At 35.4% G+C, this 19,550-nt stretch overlaps 1 protein-coding gene and 1 long non-coding RNA gene across 4 annotated transcripts; one reads left to right on the top strand and one right to left on the bottom strand.

Annotated features, from left to right (window-relative positions):
- The first annotated feature begins 1,378 nt into the window (after nucleotides 1-1,378).
- Nucleotides 1,379-19,414, top strand: Gs2 (glutamine synthetase 2). 3 transcript variants are annotated; one of them, XM_076389590.1, is made up of 3 exons: nucleotides 1,379-1,550; nucleotides 16,546-16,736; nucleotides 16,920-19,414. In XM_076389590.1, exons 2-3 carry the CDS (start codon nucleotides 16,553-16,555, stop codon nucleotides 17,843-17,845), a joined length of 1,110 nt encoding a protein of 369 aa, XP_076245705.1. In that variant the 5' UTR covers nucleotides 1,379-1,550; nucleotides 16,546-16,552; the 3' UTR covers nucleotides 17,846-19,414. The 3 variants fall into 3 exon arrangements, with proteins under 3 accessions (XP_076245705.1, XP_076245706.1, XP_076245704.1); XM_076389591.1 differs by lacking the exon at nucleotides 1,379-1,550 and adding an exon at nucleotides 9,417-9,673; XM_076389589.1 differs by lacking the exon at nucleotides 1,379-1,550 and adding an exon at nucleotides 13,972-14,282.
- Nucleotides 15,212-16,005, bottom strand: LOC143185715 (uncharacterized). Its single transcript, XR_013002950.1, has 2 exons — nucleotides 15,596-16,005; nucleotides 15,212-15,510 (listed from the first exon to the last, which is right to left on the bottom strand). It is a non-coding gene; the product is annotated as an uncharacterized LOC143185715 (long non-coding RNA).
- Nucleotides 19,415-19,550: the final 136 nt, after the last annotated feature.

Here is a 19,550-nt window from a genome sequence, read left to right as displayed (position 1 = left end):
CATTTCTTACAATACAATATAAAAGCATTTAGAACATAACTAAAAAGAGAACTTGACATTTTTTAAAATGTTTTCAACTATTTCTTTCATAATAATTACAGTTATGTTTGAACAGTTCAAAAATAACGTTAATTACTGTTTAATATGCATCTCGTTCGAAACACGTAAATAATTGAACCGATTAAACGATCCCGATGCGCATGAATTGTTACATAATGTCCGCCTACGTGAAACAAGTAATTTAGTGCTTAAATAGTAAGTGGAAAATGTGAAACGTGCCGCTATCGTACTGCGCGGTGATAAGTTTATCATTGAAGCAATTGAACTTTTAGAGTATTGTGCAAAGACCCTGCTTTCTCATCGCTTCTTTTAATCGCATCGCTTGTCGATAGAAAATGCTATAAAAAAGTTTCCCCTTTCTGTTTTCGTGAACCACAGTTTTATTACGTAGGTATATACGTTATCATTAACATATTTCAGTTGTTTGTAGGCAGCCTAACCAAAATGACAAAACAGAGACGAGAAAAAGAAAGATATCGAGTCGAGATTTGGTTCTTCAGCAAGATCCTATATCCAGAATTCATTTTCTATTGTCGTATTCGCTTAGCAGTACCATTCCAGTGCATTCCACGTTCCAACATCGTATATTTAAATAACAGCACTGCATCGTGCATTTCAAATCCGCGTAAAATATTGCTTTCTTTCGTCTTAGCTACGTGATGCGTTTCACAATTCATTATCCATTTATAAAATTCCCGAAAATTTGTATTTCTCACTTTGTGTAAGCGATATCGATATTTTAAGGTTAACACCTTCATGAAACACTTACATTGCATTTATTGTTTCATAGAAAAGAAATCTTCATCTCTTTTCCCAATAAATACTAATAAATCTTTCAAAAATTCCATAAATAGATCGCATTCAGAGAAGTCGATAATCTCCCGCTCCGTCGGTAAAGCAGATTCGCGCGCTTTGACTCCCACACCGCACAAGTGACAGAGAAAAGTTGTCCCTTTCGTCTCGCGCGGTGCTCATTGGTATACATCGCCACCAGGGCCATCAATTTAGCGACCAAGGTGGACGCTAGCAGGAAAAAAGCATCGCGTTGAAAATTCCATTGGACTATTAGGACCCACGGTCCCACGGTTCCTCGTCCTTGTGTAAGTTCACTGTTACGTCATCGTGCAAGAGCAATTTCCATAGTTGGTTCGTGACCAGCAACCGCTCGTGGCGTGCAGACAAGAATTTTCCGGCTCGTAACGATCGAGTGGACCCACGATCGTGTCGGATAATCGTTTTCAATGGGGAAGAGGTGGGGAATCGAACCAGCTACGAGGCGAAGCGACGCGTGCGCTGAAAACACTTCTCTACATAAATATTGGGAGCCGCACGACCGCGGTAGTAACACGGGCTCGATCAGGCGCTCGTTGCCTTCGTGACCAGTGGATCTTAAACCGTTCGCGGGAAAACACGTGACAGGACGCAGCGTGCGACAATCATCGATCAAACTGTTATCAACCGTGCGGCCTGGACCAGTGACAGCAACAACGGTGAGTGATGTCGGTAATTTTATCTTGCATATATTGTCATTCGAAAGTTTGGAGCACATCGTCATTTTTAAAGTAAAGTTTTCGTAAGTGAACAAATGTTGAATTGAAAATTCGATATAGGTACTATTCCATGTTTCTGTGCTCTCGGAGTAAAATCATTTTTAAAAAAATAATTTGTGTTAAAAGTGGATTCCTTTTTTTTTTTTTTTAATTTTACGTGTTCATAAGTGAACTTATATAAAAAAGAGTAATTCCTTGTGCCTAAGGTTTTGATATATTTCTTTCGTGATGCTGACTAGAAGTCGCGACCTTAGGAAAGCGCAACTTTTGTGGTTATTCTAAAATGACAGTGTACATATTTTTTTATTATACATTCGTTGTTGTTGGTAGGTTTTGAAGTTATTTTGGCATTTCTTTTCACTTTTGCCTCTGATAAGATAAATAGTAGTCTACACGTAAATTTACTTCAGAAGGTTTCCTGTTTTCTGTAAACGTGTTGCTCGTGTCAGGATATATATTCTATGTATAAATATGGGATGGTAACAAATTTTGTATCAACTATGGTCATTTTTCTATTCTTGGAGAATCAAAGTATAGTGCACAAGCATAGATAATGTGTACAGTTGAGCTATAACCTTATGGGAAACCGTGTCACTTGAACTGAAGTATCGAGTTCATGAAAACTCTGTAAATCTCTCGATCATACGATTAATATCGATATTAATAAGATTAGGAATCTCATAAAACTCTATCAATATATTAACGAGAAAAGCTTAGAATTAAAGAAGTAGATTAAAAATAAGTTCTTCCTTTCCTTGTTATCATTTAATTTTAATTTTCACCGCTGCTAGCGTTAGTAGTTTTGTCTCGGTTTGAATTTGTAATTCAAGGACCTCGATTCTATCGCAGAAATTAGCGTAGTTACGAAGAAAAGTATAAAAATGAAAAAAAAAAGAAAAAAAATGGAGAATACTTATGTAAAGATTGAATTTAGTATAAATTATTTACTGTTACATTTACCTCTCATCCAAAGTCCCAAATTTCACTTGAAGAGGTGAAATATCTTCAAAATTTAAGCCTAAGCTTTAATCAATGCGATAACGTGGGATAACAAGTGTATTTCATATCTCGTTCACGACGAAAGGGACAAGGCGAGGCTTAACAAATAAATCAAGCCTGTTTGCTATAGACTTGCCACGCGACAATGCAGACTCGAGACAATGTGTAGACACATGGAAAAACAAAGTAAGACAAAGTATTATATATACTTTGTTTGTAGTGGATGGCACATGGCGCATCCGTGTGGATGACCTCGTATTGTTTCTCTCTCATTCTTCGTTGGCTCTCGCTCTTCGGCTTTGTAAAACAAAAGGGAAAGGCGAGACAAGAATGCGGGAATGAATTAGACTTTCAAACGGTCAGGCCACTTTTATTGCCCCATTTCACGGATTTAGGGAAGGGAGCTCGAACGTGATAAGGATAGTTAAGTTTGTCTGATGATACGTTTGTTATCTCGTAGGAAGCTATGCAGCTTGGTATCAAAATATGAGCGACCTTGAAGTGACCTTAGCTCCTTCCTCTATTAACATTCATCTAAGCATTCTAATACGAGGTTTCTGTCCACGTAAAAGTAACTTTTGCAATTTATAAGTTTATTTGATAGGTGTGTACGTGTTCGTGGATTGAAATGAATTTTTTGCTAGAAATATTTTTAGAAATATATTCTCAAGTAATTCTTTTTTTATAGTAGGGATGAATAATAGAATTGAAAATTTTTTAAATACTTACTAAAAAACTAATTGCTTAAATGTATTTTTGTCTTTCTGAAATATTTTTTCGTCGTTTAAATGAACAAGTACGTTACAATTGATGGTAATTACGAATTTGAAGGATTCATTAATGTTGTAATGGATGGACGATTATCTTTTGTTACGCCAATACGCGTTGATATCTTTGAGCACAATTCAGTTTGCATAACGAACAACAAATGGGGATAAGAGACCGCTTTTTATTCGTCTGTAATGAATAAACTTTCATTCAAATGAAGATTTAAATAACTTAATCAATATTATTTCTTATCTAAAACCAGCAGTTGTTTCTGTAGATTACTCGAATTAATTATTAAATATGGTTGCTTTAAAATTAATAATATTTTATCACATTTAACGGGTAATTATATTTTGAATAAATTACTCAATTAAAACTCGCTAATTTTACTCTGTTACTTTTTGGTAAATATTTATCTACTAAAAACCAGATTTCTATTACTGCTCGCAGCTAAACTATCTTCAATGTCAGTCTTGATAGATTTCTAAACTTAAATAACTTGGTAACTCTAGATATTTTTAGCATTTGTGTTAGAATGGCATAATACTTTTTATCTGAATATGCATTTCCAGAATATTGCTTACGAGACTAAAAAAGATGATATGATTGATCCATGATGAAAAATACACGATGCTCGCTGTATTTCTAAATATGTCAGTTAAGCATGGTTTGTTTACAAGAAAACTACAAACTCTCGTCAGAATTAGCTTACTCGGTTATCCTAATGGTTACACATGTTTAATTAAATTGATAACAGAATTGTATCGCTTTCTTGGATAATAAACCAATTTGTTTTTACTAAAACCAGTAGTCAGCTTCACAAAAACATGAATTTACATAAACATCAGTCTGATGATGACCAATGGAGTTCGTCTTCCTTAGATACGTGTACATTTACTGAACAATGGGGAACAAGTGTCTTCGTCTGAATCGTGTCAAATAATCGATGGAGCATTCGTCAATGTTCCAACATTAAACACGAACGCGCATTTCCACTTTGCAAATGATACAATAAGAGGGGAATCTTCTTCATGTATTTATAGTCTTACAGCTAGAATCCATTGGATCAAGCATCCAACCTGTTTCGTTCTTCGAACAAAGGAGCAACTGGTGACGCTGCAGACACTCGTTTTCAGAAAAGGCTCCGAAAATTTGTCCCGCTTCCTGGGTCGTTATCCTGCTGTAACCCCTTGAATCAAACAAAGGACGAGAGGAACACTTGCACTTTGCTCGCAGCGAAACAACGTGATTATCATTGCCAGTGCACGTTGTATCCCGTTCGATGAATAATTTATCGTGTTATAGATAAAGCTGAATCACTCGAAGTTTGCACGTTAATATTCGAAACATCGTGCTTTTCTGCGCTCACGTTTCTGAGCGCTAAAAATCGCGTCGTAGATAATTGTTAGAAATCACAATAGATTCTTTTTTAATGATTCAAGTTTGAATATGACTTTATGTTTCTTTAATTTATGCAAAATGTGTTGAGAGTGTTTTTGATAAAAATGTGTGTAAATATTTGCAGAATTTTATGTTGTCTTTTTTATATAAGAGTCTTTATTGGATATTAATCTCTAGAAAAAAGGTTTATCTAAAAAAAATTTATCAAATTTTGTGTAGTTCACTCTGGCACTTCTGGATGTTTATATTTTTATCTAGTAGTTACTTGCTACCATCTAGTGAGTTAACGAAGGGAACATGGACACCTTTTCGAGATTTCATCATTTAGATATTGGAAGTATAATAATTCATTAAAAGAAAATGAGGGAATAATTACCACAAGTATGAAGTTAACCATGACTTTATAATGAGAATACCAATATTTTTCCTCATTTCTCTTAATTTTTTCTTTGTTTAAATATTTGTTATCTCGTTGAACGAGTGTCATATTTTAATCTGAGGAGAGTCCACTGACTGACAATTTATCGTGACATTGTAAAATGCATTTTAGACCTGGGTGAAAGTTGGATGAATAGCGTTCCACGACTGATACCAAGAATCGGGGAATTTATACGAGGAAAACGAGATACGAGGATGCTTTTACGCAATTGATCGCTGAGAATGAACGTGATATTTCGACTCGTTAGCGGGAACTTCAATTCACTCGTAATTAAGGGGTATTCGCGAGCCTGATGTGGAAATTATCGCGAGAAATTTTCCTCATGGATCGTTTATCTAGAAAAAGCTAGCGATTGACTCTAGAATTTACAACAATGTTCTATAAAATACAATATAGGATTAAGATAATATTAACAGAGATTAGAAGCATTAATAAGAGATAATTGACTCGAAGTTGAATGAAAAACAAGATTAAAGTTCACTTCACAGGTTATCGGAGAGATCTTATCAACAAAAGGAATATAATTACTTTATTATTTGCTATAATAAAGAATTTCTCAGAATTATTTCCTCATTTCTTAAAAGGGAGTTTATAGCGAGTATAATTGTATGTTTATGTCGTGAGAACCTTATCTACTATGTTTAGTCTCATATTTTAGAATTTAGAGAAGGTTACAGAATTCGAATTACACTTAACTAGAATAGATGATCTTTTAACTATTTCAAGTGAGGGATATTTTTCCCATTAATTTCATCTCCCACAATAGCACATACATGTAACGACGCAGAGTCCATGACTAACACGAATTAAATACAATCCTGGGAGCTAGTTAATCGTGTTATTAAAACATCTTGTCAATGTTTTCCCGGGTATTATATGTCAGAAAGCATACATCTGATACTTGCACCTATTTACCTACTGTGAGGCAGTCCCTGATATTGATAGCAAAGTGCCACTTCCGTAAACATTTGGATATAACCGGTTTCTACGTTTCGATAAGTGTTTATCTGTAGTCGATTACGTTAAAACTACGACAAATCGTTCAAGTTGAAAACTACCTCGAAAGAAACGAGTATCGAAGATAATTGATTAAAAGTAAACCTTGCGCTTGGCCTTGAAGAAGATGACTTCTTAAACATCCTTCAGCACGCAAGGTATAATTTTGCAAATTATTCTACCAGTTCTACATCAGAAAATATTCATTTCCATCCTTGAGTAGATGTAATCATTTTCAAAAATATATGCAATTCTGTTTTAAGAATTGTAATCGAAGATTGAAACATATAAAAAACTTTTTAATTTTGGTCGTTTAAAAATGGAACCTCCGAGTACCAAAAAATTTGTAAATCTAAAATCGCTCGTACGACTTAGCGTAAGATTACATTCTTCCTCTGTTTGTCTTTCCCCTTTCTCATACGTAGCTACTGTGTGAGGCTCCACACGTAACAAGTTTATTTATCATCGCTTAGGGGGAACCTTTACGCACTTGGAGGCACGTGATGAGTCGTTTTTCCCGATACGGCACACTGAACTCTCTCCGAGGTCCCCGCGATGGGGTCATCGGGTCTCGAGAATCGCTCGGTTATGTTTTCGCGAGTCTCCATGGCGATGTAACGTCGCTACTGATCGATCCACCGGCTGTTGCTTTCGTATTAACAAGAATGAAGGCGAGCGTGGTTGACAGGAACGTGTCTGATCTTCCGTGGGACGCGTATCACGCATCTGAGCAACACCCACGAAACGATAAGTAAAGGTGTGCTGTGCTGCTGTTCAGATCTCTGAATATGTAGCCTGCAATGATCGATGAAATAAAATCGACGAATTTTCTGAGCTTCTATCGTTAACAAATGAAATACTAATTCTTAAAATGTTCCTTTTGTTGTAGCTTCTGAAAGCTTCGTAAAGTCCTCTGATTTATTGTAGACTGTGGCATTTCACTAGGTGCTCCGAGTTTTAGACATGCTGTAAATTAGATTACAGTAATTATTAAACAGGTTGTTTGTTTTCTTAACACTCTTGTGTTGGTCTTGCAGGGAATAATTGTGATTTAGGAAAATGGAAAATGAAAAATGACTAGATTAAGAAGCTAGATATTTCATCAATGAATCACCAAAGGAGTTATTTAGAATGATTTGTAATTTGTTATTTTTCATTTCTCACAACTCATTTTTTGTTTATTAGACTGTCTAAATAGTATAAAATAGGTTCAAGGAAATGTGGAATGGTCAGACTTTTTTTAGTGGCATGTTTTAGTGACCTGAATGTCTCTGTATCGATGTGCCATCTGACCTCTGATGAAACTAGCTGTAATCAAGAATTGAATGGAACTGTTAATTTCATTGATATGAATGATTTATGAATCTTTAATTTTTTACGTAACGAACATATTAATTTTGTTAATTGAACACTTTGGCTAATTCTAATAGTCTTTCTTTCCTCAGAAATTCCTTTAGACTCTCGATATTTAGTTACTTCTCGATCTGAGGATTCCTTATCCTCACTCCAGAGGATTGTCATGACCTCGTAAGATAAATTACAATTTTTCTCTATATTTGGTGCACAGCTGTTACATTGACTACACAAACGATCTATTCAGTAATTGCTACAATTTCATTTCCCACGCATAAAAATTGAAAACACTTAATATAGGTTAAATATCTGTGTAAATTGCAGAAGGGAAGGAGCTTTTTTCCACAGAAAAAGTAAGGCATTTTTTCTTCATTTTTTTACCTAAAATTATGATACAAGTGATAAGAGTCTAACCATACACTCCAAATAGCGTCATCGACCGTTTTGTCTAACGATGTAGAGCAATGTTCTCATTTAAACTTCTTAAAAATACAAGAATGATATCGAATGCGTGTAAAGACAACACTACCACGTATGCCATTCGTTTACCTAAAGCGTAACCACCGTTTCACAGGTGTTTAGCAGCCTATAAACTCGAACCTGCATGCTTGCTTCAGTCATTGTCACATGTCGCCTAATTCGTCTATAGAATGTTCAAATAAGCCGCTAAATGCGATTATTACACACGTGGGAAGTGTAAATCGCTATTGAGACAACTAAATAAATCGTTTCATTAAGTGGATGGAAAATTTGACTACCTCTCCTCTGAGCCATTTAATTCAACAAGTGAGTCGGAGGCTCCCGCAACAGGTTGCAAAATGTTGATGAAACAATCAAATTATTTTACAGTCCTTTATTAGGAAGAATAATAAATTTGTCTGGCTACAAAATGATCTAAAATTTTTAAAAATAATTATTCTCAGTAGTTATTGTCCTCGTAATGAAGTCATGCTTCAAGTTTGTGTATCTTGGACCCTCACCAATTATCTCTAAAAAGACTGACAATGAGTCATGTCACGCATTTTATGTGTTTTAATCTTAACGATGTGCTCTGTTATAGTTCGTGAGCTTTATTGTAAAGCTTATTGCCAACTCCCAGAGACCCAAATTTCTATACCCATGTTCTCAGAGGTGTAATTGATGTGTTCTCGACTATCCTCTACTCCTACTCGCCAGAAATTACTCCACGATGCAACAAACTATGCACAGCTGCATCAATGTCTGCATGTTCTGCTGTTTTGTAGCTCAGAAGTATAATTTTCACTGTGAAATCTTCACTAATACAGTAGTATTAATATTATGACATAATATGAAGTCCCTATGATTTCCTGTATGTATCTCCTCTTTGCAAGAACTATTAGTACCACAAAAATAACTTCTACCTGGTGATATCACTCATAAAATATCACATGTGAATTATATCGCCTACAGTGTTTAGATATTTGCTTTATTCCTTAGCACAGAAAATAAAATTAGCTATTAAAAAGATGCTTCAGGCTTGAGCCTCCTCTTAAATCAATTAATAGAATTCCTACTGTGCTTCCTCAAAGTTCGCCTCATTTTACTGCAGCATTATGATATCCCAGCTGCCAATTTTCTTGATATACTGCACCAATTCTCTCCCTTATCAACCGACAACAAAGGAAATCTAAATAAGAATTAACAACAAAGGGATGCTTGAACAGTTCAGATGTCAGAACTCCCCATGTATCTTATCTCGCCGATTGAACGTTCTTTCCTCCGCGGTAGCACCTCGGAGCAAGCTTACAAACACGTTGCAAAACAACAACAACACCACTGGTGGGGGAATTTAACATAAAAGCGTGTGACACGCGTAAACGACTCGCAGTTTCGACTCGAGTCGAGCTTAGAGAAGACGGGCGCCTTTCCTTCGCAGCTTATACCCGGAAGTCTAGTTTACTTTCGCCTTAGTGCACTTCGGGATCGGAAACTATTTTCGCCGGTGTGTTATCCATACCAGCAGGGCCACGTTGCGTTGGATTCAGTAGCAGTCACCTGGCAATTGCGTTTGGCATACTTCTACACCCACTGCTCCATCAAGCGCACCTCCACCTAGAGTAGATGAACTGATCAGGCTTTATTAAAGGTATTTACTCTGCAATCTCCTCCCTCTGGCTGTGATTATTAAGCTGATTGGTATTTCTGTGAGAACGTCGGTTCATTTAGTGCTGTGTAAAAGTGTTAATTACTGTGTGCTGACTGATTATTGTACCACCCTCCTTTTTATAAGGTGTACGACTATTAATATTTTGCATAAATATTTTCAGTTTAATAGTACTACAAGGTGTTACATGTGGAGATACTCTTACCTTATTTTTAATTGCTACAAGTTGGCGACTCTGTGCCAGGAATGTATAGTAGAAGATGAGATGAGGTTTTTTGAAGAGAAATTAATTTTTATGGTATAAAAGAGAGAAAATGGATGATATGAGAGAAGGGTTTCGAGGAATAAAGAAAATGGGGATGAATTTGTGAGGTGAATATGTTACAAATCGCGAATTTGTAAGGTTTTAATGGCTTTTTAGTTTAATGTGTTCTTGCGTTTGTAATTATGGGAAAAAAGTTTAGGAAAAAATTCCACCAAGGTATTTGAAGGCTCATTTGAAGAAAATATAGATAATTTCTGAAAATTGTGTGCTATTAAAAGTTCCTCATACTGAAAGTGCTGTGGTAAAGGAAAAAATAAGCTGTGTATGAAGTCATACGTTAATAACCTTGTGGAGGAATGGAGGATATAATTACTTGTTGAATCTATTTTGAAATAATTGTTACAAAAACAAAGAAACAGAAATTATTCATAAGGCGGAAGCAAAGAAATCTCCTTGACAGTGAATCACATGTAGATATCCCTTGTGCGTGAACTCGGAATAGTTGGAACAGCTGAACCTAAAAAAATCTGTGTCGAAATAGTAAAACTTGATATCTCTTTCGACTACCTTTTTTTTTCTTTTTTTAAATTCTTGGCGGAATATATAATTTAGGAAAACTGGTTCATTTCTGTAACTGACTCAAGGTCACGTCCATACTTTATTATTGAACCATAAAGTTTACGCAACTCCTGGTAATGAGTTTCAGAACCAATCTCATGAACTAAGTAGCATACATTTGCATAACTATTCACGAGATATTGCCGCGAAAATTGATGATAAATTTGCTGTTGTACTTATACTATGACTTTATCTACTATTTCATTATATAATTTTATGATAATCATTATTAATTAATTTGACTCGCGACAGTAACTAAATAATATGAAATTGTTAAAAAATCATTCGTTTCATAATTTCGTGCAGAGTCAACTTTATTTTATTCTTTTTCTAATGAAAATAATCACGAAATACTTTGAACTTAAATAGTAAGAATAATTCAGTTTGCTTAGAATTATTCTCTCTAAATGACACTGTTTAAAACAAAATTTTAAACAATATAATAGCCTGCCATAGTTATTAGACGCGTGCCAAAGATGTCGTAAAATTCTTGTAATGATTAGTCGAGCGAGCACAGGTACACCAAGGTTAATTTTACTGTACATAATATTTAGCGCGTAAATATTGACATCTTAAAAAGTTACACGCGTCTACGATATTCTAACTTATTTTCTGCGAAACGTAGTTTCGAAAAGATGCGAGCCTATATCAGGCAATAAAACCCATCGTAAATCTCTCGAATGGGCCTTCGATATCAACAACCCATGCGATAATTAACACCTGATCAAATCTACTCTGAAAACGTCTTTTGAATCTACGTAATTATAACATGGCTCATTTATTTCCTACAGAGAAATAATGGATAAAAAACTGAACAAAAATTTGAAAAAATTAATAGAACTTTTCGAAACATTCTATACGAAAACTGTAATAGTAGATTTTTTTTTTAATTAGAGGAATATGAACCATTTATTAGTATTAGTTTCTGAGGAACCTATACATCTTACAAAGCAAGAGTTAATTGTTCCCCTCATGGCTTCCTTTTAATTTCCTCTGAAGAGCGGTGGCACCCAGCGAGCAGCCAGTCATTGTATTCTTCCTCACTGTATTTTTCCAACATCGGTTGGAAAAGTACCACTGGTCACAAGAAAAAAAAATCGTCAAGGAGCTCGTTAAATAGTCCCACGTGTCATTTTCGTGATAGTGAATTTTAGAATCAAGGCTGCATGAAAGAAAGACACTGGTAAATATTATTGTAAACTGCATTTCAAAATCCTGGCATAGTGCAATGCGCCACGAATTTGCATATATTACATAACAGCAACACGGTTTGACATACAGAATAGGTATTTATGAGTGTCGTGTTCGTGTCGGGTGTCTCCGTGCACTTGCAGTTGGGGAGTTGCATATACGATAAGAACAAGGACGCGTCTGTAGTGTAATTGAAGATCAGAGAGGAAAAACTTGATAAGTCACATTTTCTAAATTTTACAGGCAGTTGTAAAGAATGAAAAGTTTCAACGAAACCCACATTAAAAAAAAGCTGTAGGATTTCGAAGAAAACCGTATCTACTTGAAGAAAAGTTCATTGACCTATGATAAGTGAATTTTACAAGATAATTGAAGGTCACTTGAGATCATAAAAAGTCTAGAATAAAGATTTTAGAACGATTCCAAACAGAGATTTTGTATAATAATGTACTCCGAACTGTGAGCTTCTAATTTCATTTAAAATTGAGAGCCAAATGTAACTGTCAGTAAACATTAACTGAAAAAAGACACAGAAGATTTAATCCTTAACTACCGACACGCGAAATTACATATTCCATGTGATAATTTATTGATCATACCACCACAAATTGTTCTCTGTACACAACTCTGAAATATTTTCTGATAAAAAGTTGCTACAAATGAACAGCCACTCAGCGTTGGTGTTGTTTAAACGAACATGATACAATCGAGATATTAGAAGGAGGGTAGACTCTTGAATGGAGGACTTATAAAAGAAAAGGCCATTTTTATCGACAGGAGTAGGTTAGTAGGACACTTTAGCATAACATCTCGCAAACTGATAATTTATAACCTGACGTGTCGCATGCAACGAATGCGAATTCGATTTTTCATTAAATTCTTTTACAATTTTCCTTTCTCTATAATTATCGATTATATCTTCCTACAGCGAGGACAGTTCAAACGAAACGATAACTTGCTCGCAAAAAATTAAATCTCAAAATTCGTAGCAATCTGAATCTAAGCAATTGCAATTACTATCAAGGAAGTATCGTCATGCAGATCAATCATGTTATCGTTAGTCTTATCTGGTTTTACTTATATGAGATTGATTAAGATTGAAATCAGGAATCAAGTTAGACCCGGATCGAATGCGAATTCTATTGATCAAAATGCGCAGCCTGAGAAACAATGTCATCTATTGACTAATGCGTTATCTCATATTGCGCACATGAAGAACTAATAAAGACTCGCTGTATGAAAAATTTACTCGAGGAATTAAGATATGTTACCCTCTTTCTTATTCCTTGCGAGAAAAGCTCTCTGTGTAGCGTGTACCTTTTAACAAGTCTTCCAATTTGTAGAACTCGTCAGTCTGAATAAATTTCAATAATTTCATTAATCTGAAAAATCTGAATACTTGAAAAAAATGGAATATTTAAAAAAAAATTAACTACTTGAAAATTTGTAAACCTATCCGTTTTTACCTATAAATTAGTGATACACTTACGATATCAGTGTTAACATTCTTGCACCGATATCGTATCTTCATTTAATATTTACCTGTTGATCGTTACATAATAACGATCAGTTTTACAACAAATTCATAATTGACAACACACAAGCGTTATATAAGCATTTAATCACAAATATTGAGCGTATCAATTAACCGTATCATCCTAGTGATTCGATATTTTAGATCTCTCGAAGGTCGTTTCGTGGTCAATTTTATCCACTTTACACAGGAATATGAGGTAACTTATCGATATCTCAATTGGAATTTACAAGTATATTAAGGAAAATGCAAGTTTTCTATAAATATGTCCGATTTATTATACCTAGAATTAGAAACGTTATTTTGACTGAAATTAGGAAGTTATGGCGAATGGTATCACTGTTTGTAACCATGGTAGTAGTTTCTTGAATATCGGAGGCTGCGTGGACCTTATTTCAGATGTTTCGATTTTTTTACTTGCTAGAATTCGAAACAAAACAAAATCGAAGAATTATTCTTCCGATTAAGTCTATGAGCTAGTGAGACAATATAAGAATAAGGTGAAGAGGTAAACATTAGGCTAGGGAAAAGACGGGTAGTCGAAATCTTATAAGAAATGAGATGGAGCTGATGTTATTGGAATTCGATGTGAGGTACACCTGTATAAGTGGTACCTGCCAGTCTTTTATAGTTAGTAGGTCGACGAAGAGTACGTTGATCTTTTGTGTCTTCAAGGCTGCTATTTGAATCTTATTTTTGATCGACCTATATACTTATATATTTCCTAACTACAAATCAAAGCTATTTACCGGATCTCTCGTATTCGTTTTCGTGAGTTTCCCATTGCTTGCGTCCTTTCGAGTGTAGCTTTCGTGAGAAGAAAGTCGAGTGTTCCTTTTCGTGAACGAGTTGGCGAATTCGCGACCGATTTACTATTAAAAGATGAGCTCGAGCATACTCGTGAAATTGTGTGGGGTCAGAATTATGCAGAACATCGGTGTTAATCATAAGCTGAAATGGATGACCGTCAACAGGTGTTTTAGGTTAGTAAATCTGGAACGTTGAGTAATTAGTTAATTAGTATTGAGTAGTAGCTTCGTTCAATTTTACTAACAAAATGCAAAGTAAACGGAATGGGAAAGTAAGGAGAGATATGACATAAGAGGAAATGTGACGCGATGAAACGTTTTCCATTTGTTATTACGACTAACCTAACCTTGACCTCCATAACTTAGCTCTCTTTATCAGTACGAAACTATGTCAAAGAGAAAGTCTGATTTTGAACGATATTTCAGTCTATGTAATAGAGAAGATTAAGATCAATGAAGATTCTTATCATTTTGTTATGATAAAATGTATATCTCTTTCTTTATGTGCGTTTTTGAAGCATAAATATGAGGTTACTTTTATTATTAGAAAAATGAGAATAGAATACAAATTAGAAACTGGACTTCAGTTTTATACACATAATTTATTACGCACAATGCTGCTGCATTTTTACTTTAATCTATGATGACATATGCATACAATGCGCATGTATATAAAAATATGCCGCCATATTTAAAGTGAAAGTCACAGCAAGTCAGCTAGTAACAGCTTCCAATGCATTATAAGAACAATTAATCATTGTCAGAGCCAGTGTATAAGCTTCAATGAGTATATCGTTGTTTATAAATATTTTTTAACTAATTTGCATGTACTGAATTTCTTTTTTCTAAACTATATGTATATTTGGTAGAACAAGAATGAATATAAGATTGAAAAATACGCATTTTTTGCGAGTGGAGTGAAAATAACTAGCTTTTTATTTACGTCTTATGATCTATAAATAGCTGTCATTTTATTCTCTGCTGTTCGTTTTGCTAGGAACAAGACTTGTTCAAACAAGAATTGTCGCGAGCTGCTCGAAGCTATCACTAGTTTAACTAATGAATATTAATATGTCAAAGTAGCAATACATAAAAATAAAAAATCCAATATTTCGCTAAATTTATTGATCCTAACCTCTACAATTTTTACATTTTAACGTTTAAAACATTTCTTGTAGCAGTAATTCATATGCTACTTTATTTGTTTTTACATATTCATTTACATATCTTATATCCAGAACTTAATTCCAAGTAGATAGCTTTTGCCCACGTCTCGACCTTCTGTAAAAGTATTTGAGTCATCAGCCAAGCAAGTGGGCAATGGAAATTCCCTTTTCAAAAGTGAATGCTGAGTAATTTTCCAAGATGACTCCGCACCTTGACTTCAGATTTAAATTCAAACCTAAATAAACAGAAATTTCACTTAACTTTCAAAGAATTTATAAAAATAGATACATACTTCATACAATATTCCTATTAATACTGACGATTTCAAGAGATAAAAATACACAAATCATTGTCCCAGAAGATTCAGCACAGCAACTAGCGCATTGCTCGAGGTATTGAATAAGATCACCCATGTTAAAAAATAGACAATCATTTTAAAAAATGTTATCCAATCGAATAATATCAATATTAGTATTAAATCTGAAAAATAGCTTGTCAATAAATCAATGATAAATATGAACGTGATTGTTTCCCAACTCGCTTGTCAGCTTAAAAATATATTCGAAATCTCCATCGTTCGTTCCAACTGTTTCAAAGAAACGAAGAAAGTAAAGAATTTCTAAAAATAGTTCGAAGCATCTTTCGGGAAGTCGTCGCACGTGTATGTTGGGAACAGGGAAGAGGGAAGTAACAAAGTGATATCGGTTAAAGACCTTAAAGACACTGTTCGGGCGCATTGCCCGTGGGCGACTAACATACACACAGCAGAGGTCACGCGGGAAACGCGTGCATGACACGTGACGAGCGATGCGAGTTGCGTGATACGTGGGCGCACCTATATCTTGTCCGCTGGCCCACCGAGAATAAATCCGAATAAGAATCCTCTGATGTTTGCCTGTTTCATCTACTGTGCTCGAGGGAATCCCCTTTCGGCGTATCTTGCTAGTACGCGTTATCGCCACAGGCGGCGACACCGTTCAGGATCTGCACTTTCCGACATGCGCTTCTGAAAAAATACGCGAATTTCAATTTAAATTTAAAATCATCATTGAGTTAAATGAATTACGACCGTTTTGATTTATTTCTGCTCTTAAATGAGTCTAAAATTGCAGAATCTTCTGATTGGTTGTTGAGCTTCTTTACCACTCTTCAAAGTATTTCAAATAAAAAAATATAAATACACAAAAAGGCGAGAAATTTTTAATAAGTTTAGTAAAAGTTGTTAAACTGAAAGAATAGTGTGTAATTTATTATTCATGGTATGTTACAGCATCACAATGTCGCGTACAATGCTAAAGGAGTCGCCAAATGCGGCATTGGAAAAGACCTTGCTGAACAGGTATCTGAGTCTGCCCCAACCAGACGATAAAATTCAAGCGAAGTACATTTGGATTGATGGCACTGGTGAAAATGTACGAAGCAAGACCAGGACTGTTGATTTTGTGCCCAAGCATCCATCGGGTTGGTAAACAATTCTCTCAGTCTTTATGTATCTAGATAACTATTAGTAATGAATCAGACATAGTATTAAACTGTCGAAGACATTATGTTATTAAAATTGAACACTCCTTTCCAATTTTAGTTTTCTATTCTCACTTTAACTACAATATTACTCACATTACTCAACCGCTTTCCCTTTTCCAGAGTTGCCCATTTGGACATACGATGGCAGTTCCACTTACCAAGCAGACGGCGCAAACAGCGACATTTATCTGTGCCCAGTAGCAATCTATGACGACCCGTTCCGTCGTGGCAACAACAAGCTGGTACTCTGCGACACTTACAACAGTGACAAAACCCCTACTGCGTCCAACAAACGCTTCAAGGCCAACGAAGCAATGGAAGCAGCCAAGGATCAGGATCCATGGTTCGGGATCGAGCAAGAATACACGTTCTTGGACTTCGATGGTAGGCCTCTGGGCTGGCCTAAGAACGGATTCCCAGGTCCCCAGGGTCCCTACTATTGCGGCGTTGGCGCCGACAAAGTGATAGGCCGCGAAATCGTCGAAGCTCACTACAGAGCTTGCCTGTACGCTGGTGTCAAGATCGCTGGCACGAACGCTGAAGTCATGCCCTCTCAGTGGGAGTTCCAGGTCGGTCCCTGCAGTGGGATAAGCGCTGGTGACGATCTCTGGATGGCTAGATTCATCTTGCACCGCGTGGCTGAAGAATATGGCGTGATCGTTACCTTGGACCCCAAGCCTATGGAGGGTTCGTGGAACGGCGCTGGTGCGCATACCAATTTCTCGACGAAGGCAATGCGCGGCGAGAATGGCATCTCTGAAATTGAAAAGGCCATCGATAAACTGAGCAAGCAGCACCTCAGGCACATCCAGGCGTACGATCCACGTGGAGGAAAAGACAACGAGCGTCGTCTTACTGGAAAATGCGAGACCAGCAGTATACACGATTTCAGCGCTGGCGTAGCCAATCGTAATGTCAGTATTCGTATCCCCCGCGGCGTGGCAGAGGACAAGAAGGGATATCTGGAGGACAGGAGACCCAGCAGCAACTGCGATCCGTATGCTGTCTGTGATGCTCTTGTGCGCACCTGTGTTCTCAACGAGTAAACGAAGCTGTTTAAATAGCAGAGGTAGATGGAAGGAAGAAATTGTTAATGCAATATTAGCTGTATACCTTTAATGAACGTGTTCTATGACAGATTAATCATAGAAGAAAGATCTGAAAGTGTGAAATACTTTAGAGAATACGGGATCGTTCAAGGACCAACGATTGCCTTAAAAGCAAATCCTTTTCTTGAAAAAAAAAGAAGAAAAAAAGATTGTGATAAAAGCAGAAAGGGATTTTGATACAGTTCTGCATGCACTGATCCAGGATCAGCGTAGGTAAAAAGATAGTAATTAGTGGTTAAAGAGTCTCCATATAAAAACAAATAAGGAAGGAAAGAGAAAAAAGAGTACAGCTGACGGAGACATGTCCAATAGGGATGCTTTCTTTCAAATTAGTATCTGTAATTTGTATTTTTTACTTCTAGAAAATACTCTAGAACCGTTTGGTATCTGTACATTTAAATATGTAAAAATATTGATTTTAAAACTGCATCTTCGTGCACACAGCATTAATGCTTATTATGTCTACCTATTTAAATTGGTGATGTTAAAATAACCACGACAATAACAATAAACGTATTGTTTAATATCGTTCTCTAGGCACTGAGAAAAAAATAGGCATGATAATTTCTATTACTATTGCTTTGAATCGTTCTGGTGCTCAGCAAGGGAAAGTAAAGTGTACATAGATCAAGTATACTGATTCTTAATATACTCAGTATATTTTATAGGACATGTTGCATTCCTCGAAATAAGTTTTGCAAATAGCCTGAAGTAATCGATTAGTTAATTACTCTCGCTATTACGTGCGAGACATTATCTGTGTAAAGTAGATCTCGCTGATCACAGATCAAAACTTTCTAAGGCGAATACGATAAAGTTCTAAGGTATCATAAGAACGTACGCCGTGTAGTGAATGTATGTATATTTTATTTCTGTATAGGTAACGACTTTTATCCGCTAAATTGCCCTGATCATACGAAAAGCATGATTTACATGCCATTTACAAAACTTCTTCTCAAGGAATTTAATGGTTATTACGGTAATGGTTAATATGGTATTATTTATGCTGAAATGCATCATATGTATAGTTTCCTTTTAGAGCAAATCGTCTATAGCTTGAATTGTAAATCATGGAATTTTTGAGAATCGATTAGAAGCGCCTCTTTATCGTAATCATTGTGAAATTAGTTGCAGATACCTGCATCTGCGAACTTATGAAAGCGATAATGCTATCGCTGAATTTGTTTATTGTATTAGAATAATGTATAATATAATGAAAAGAAAGAAAAATCGATGTAGCATGTATATGCTGTATTTTCATATTTGTATGGTATATTTTCATATTTGTATTTTCTATGCTGACTTCTTTAATGTAATTGTACATCATGACCATTGTTGACAGTTTTGTTAGTAGTGGTTATCACTGTTATTGTTAATGATGATAACAATAATAATGAAAAGTGACAGATTCTATGAGAAAATAATACTCTCTCATTAGGATGGAATATTCACTTTGTTATTATTATACAATAAAAACTTCTATGAACATAGTGTTTTCTCTGCGCATTATGCCTACTTATTTCATTCACTCAATTATAATATAAACCAAGTAAACTATATACATTTATAGTCATAAATATATAAAACAGAATGTGTAAATAATTTTTAACAATACGTATAGTCGGATAAATTTTTTCTAGTC

Source organism: Calliopsis andreniformis, chromosome 12 (genome assembly GCF_051401765.1).
Source record: "Calliopsis andreniformis isolate RMS-2024a chromosome 12, iyCalAndr_principal, whole genome shotgun sequence".
NCBI classification, from domain to species: domain Eukaryota; kingdom Metazoa; phylum Arthropoda; class Insecta; order Hymenoptera; family Andrenidae; genus Calliopsis; species Calliopsis andreniformis.
This window is presented reverse-complemented; position numbering and strand designations above follow the sequence as displayed.

Excerpts from the sequence above, each read along its gene's own strand:
- Gs2 (XM_076389589.1), top strand. The coding sequence starts at position 14,182 with ATGAGCTCGAGCATACTCGTGAAATTGTGTGGGGTCAGAATTATGCAG. Across the intron at positions 14,283-16,545 it reads ACCGTCAACAGGTGTTTTAG|CATCACAATGTCGCGTACAA; the intron begins GTTAGTAAATCT and ends GGTATGTTACAG. Across the intron at positions 16,737-16,919 it reads TGTGCCCAAGCATCCATCGG|AGTTGCCCATTTGGACATAC; the intron begins GTTGGTAAACAA and ends TCCCTTTTCCAG.